The sequence below is a fragment of the Propithecus coquereli genome, unplaced genomic scaffold (genome assembly GCF_000956105.1).
Source record: "Propithecus coquereli isolate 6110/MARCELLA unplaced genomic scaffold, Pcoq_1.0 Scaffold196, whole genome shotgun sequence".
Classification (NCBI taxonomy): Eukaryota; Metazoa; Chordata; class Mammalia; order Primates; family Indriidae; genus Propithecus; species Propithecus coquereli.
This window is the reverse complement of record NW_012144522.1, coordinates 61,948-64,578: the sequence shown is the minus strand read 5'-3', so window position 1 is coordinate 64,578 and position 2,631 is coordinate 61,948. Positions and strand designations below refer to the sequence as shown.

Below are 2,631 nucleotides of genomic sequence, written 5' to 3'. Positions count from 1 at the left end.
GGGGAAAGTGCTAGGGCCTTGTGTGTTGGAATGCAGGGCCTGGCTCGGTGGTGGGGCCTCTGGGGAAGACCAGCACTGGAGCATTTGTGGTCAAGCTAGGGCGCAGAAGCAGCAGGAATCTCAGAACTGGGCTGCAGCCTGGAAGCAGGGCACTCGTTGTGTGGTCAGGACAGCGGGGTCAGACAGCAGCATGGGAACCACGGAGGAGGAGCCATGCAGGGCCAGGTGGCATCATGGAGGTCGCAGGTGTAGGGCTGCAGGGCAGGTAGCCAGGCAGCCAGGTCTCTCCCTTTGCCCACGTCCTAGGGGAGCAGTCACCACAACGCTTCTCAGGTTTCGTCTGCTCTGTGCAAATCTACCGTTGGGGGCAAGGTGCTCAGCTCCCCATCACATGGTGTGCAAGAGCACTGGCTCTGCCCGTTTCCTCCCTGGCCCAGAGTGGGCAACGTGTAAGTGGCTGCGGCAAAGCAGAGCTCCATATAGATCTGGTCCCCGGACCGAGAACTCAGATTGACGTCAATTGCGGTAACATAGGAACAGAAGCTAGCAGGTCCCTGCTGCACCAGCTCTTCAGTGCAATGTCGCTGCACAGACTCTAAGCAGCCCCCTGATCAGGCCAGATGTCTGCTCTGGTGGATGTCCCCTCACAGCTCAGGCCACAGTGTGTGTGCGCGGAGCATGGAGCCCCTGAGTTCTCTCTTCCTGTCCTTCCCCACTGTGGATGGACTCCTCCCCCAGGTACCTTCCAATCTTGCAGAATAAATCTCCCTGTCGCCTCTGCCTTGACTCTGAATGTCCCCATTGCTTCTCAGTGATTCACAGTGCTCTTTCCCAGAAGGCCCATCCATAGGTGGGCACCCACCTGCAACATTCGGTCCTCTACTTGAGAGCCGTGCTTGGGCTGCTTCTTGTCCACCAACTTGCCCCACCCCCTCCACCCCCCAGCAATATAACTTTCAAGACAAGAACAGTCAATAATTTTGTTCTATATTTAAAATAAACACACATATAAACACAAAAAACATTCCACAAGCTAGCTAACAATGTGAAAGAGCATATTTATAAAAATCAGAAGGAATGCATGAGCACAAGGTACAGAATTGTGGTCATTTCATACAGTGGGAAGTTCAGGGATGGATCAGACACCACACATGAGTTGATACTATTGTTGTGAATGTACAGGCTTCATTTTCAGTGGTGATTTCACAGCTTATGAGACTTGGTAGCTCAGCCTGGGCTTGGAGGGTGGATGAACTTGGTTTCCTGCGGGTTCCCAACTCCAACCCTGAGATGTGGAGAGGCCAGTTCTTCAGGACAGCATGTTCCATCGTACTCCTCTCCTCTCGCATTAATTTTCCTGATTATATGAGTTGGCTTTTGGAAAGAACAGTCAGCATTACATAAACATATCTATATTTATTCATATTTTATACATGTTGAGTTGTCTTGAGTTGACTTGAAGGAGAAAGACAGAGATGTCAGTCTTGACCTATGAGGTAAGAAAGAAATTTCCAATAAAACTTCAAGAGCCAGAATTTGCATGGTGTTCTGTGTTAATAATACAGAATCAATTATTTTTGTGGTTGTTAACTTCTTGAAGTTTAGAACAAAAAAATTAAGAACTTGAAGAATGTTCTCAATTTGTATTTAATTCAACTTTTAAAATAGCAGAATAAACATTTAAATTTATTCTACATTTTCCAACATAAAGATGCATATATATTAATGTGGCAGGGGAACGTTGCATGATACAAATGGAATGACACGTAGCTCTCAAAAAAGGCAGGGAGACACTAAAATGTTCTATATTTCTGGAGGTAAAAAATTAAACTTGAAATTTCGACCTTTGAGGTTGGTCAGTGATTGGGTTGAAGTCAGGCCTTTATTAGGGACTGTGTCAAACAAAAAATGTTGTCTGAAATTTTTCCATGGCACCCCTTATATCTAGGGTGAGAATTGGTCATCTTCCTGTGTGGTGCAGTATCTGCAAACTCTGCAAACTGTGAAACTTTTGCGATGGCAACCACATCCTGTTCATTTTCCAATTTTGCTCAACCCCTGTGTACTGTCCAACAGAAGTGGCAACATGTCTTCCCATCTCATACCTCTCCTGTGTCTAGGTGAGTCCTGGAAGGGAAGGGAGGAGGGTATTAGAATGGAAAATGCTGTCCTGAAGACCTGGCCTCTCCACATCCCAGGGCTGGAGGTGGAAACCCACAGGAAGCCAAGGTCATCCACCCTCCAAGCCCAGGATGAGCTACCAAGTCTCATATCTATGACAAGGTCCAATTATGGGGAGGGCAGGATTCATTGTGGGGATAAGTCATCTCTGATGTGGTTTTCCCTCCAGGATTCTGCTTGGACCACAGGACCTTCACACACGTGGGTGAGTCCCCTGAAGTCCCAGGATGCAGTGGTGGCTAAACACAAAGGGATCTCATGCGTGGGAAGGGTGGAGCATGGGGTTGAGCTGATGCAGGTGATATTGGAAGGGCTTTGCAGTGATTCTCCTTGGAGCACAGCAATGAGGTCCCCTGGAGACCCTGGACCCTCATTTTGTTCTGGAGACCCTCCATAGACACCCCCTCTGGGCTCAGCCTGTACTTGGTGGAGCCTGTGACATTCAGAACT

The 2,631-nt window shown here is 48.2% G+C and overlaps 1 protein-coding gene across 1 annotated transcript in view; it reads left to right on the top strand.

Annotated features, from left to right (window-relative positions):
* Positions 1-2,086: 2,086 nt before the first annotated feature.
* LOC105809486 (killer cell immunoglobulin-like receptor 2DS2) overlaps positions 2,087-2,631 on the top strand; it is a gene marked incomplete at its 3' end in the record, with an annotated part of 14,329 nt that continues 13,784 nt past the window's right edge. The window contains exons 1-2 of the mRNA XM_012643308.1: positions 2,087-2,120; positions 2,351-2,390. Of these exons, the coding sequence (XP_012498762.1) occupies positions 2,087-2,120; positions 2,351-2,390 (74 nt within the window). The remainder of the gene's footprint in view (positions 2,121-2,350; positions 2,391-2,631) is intronic.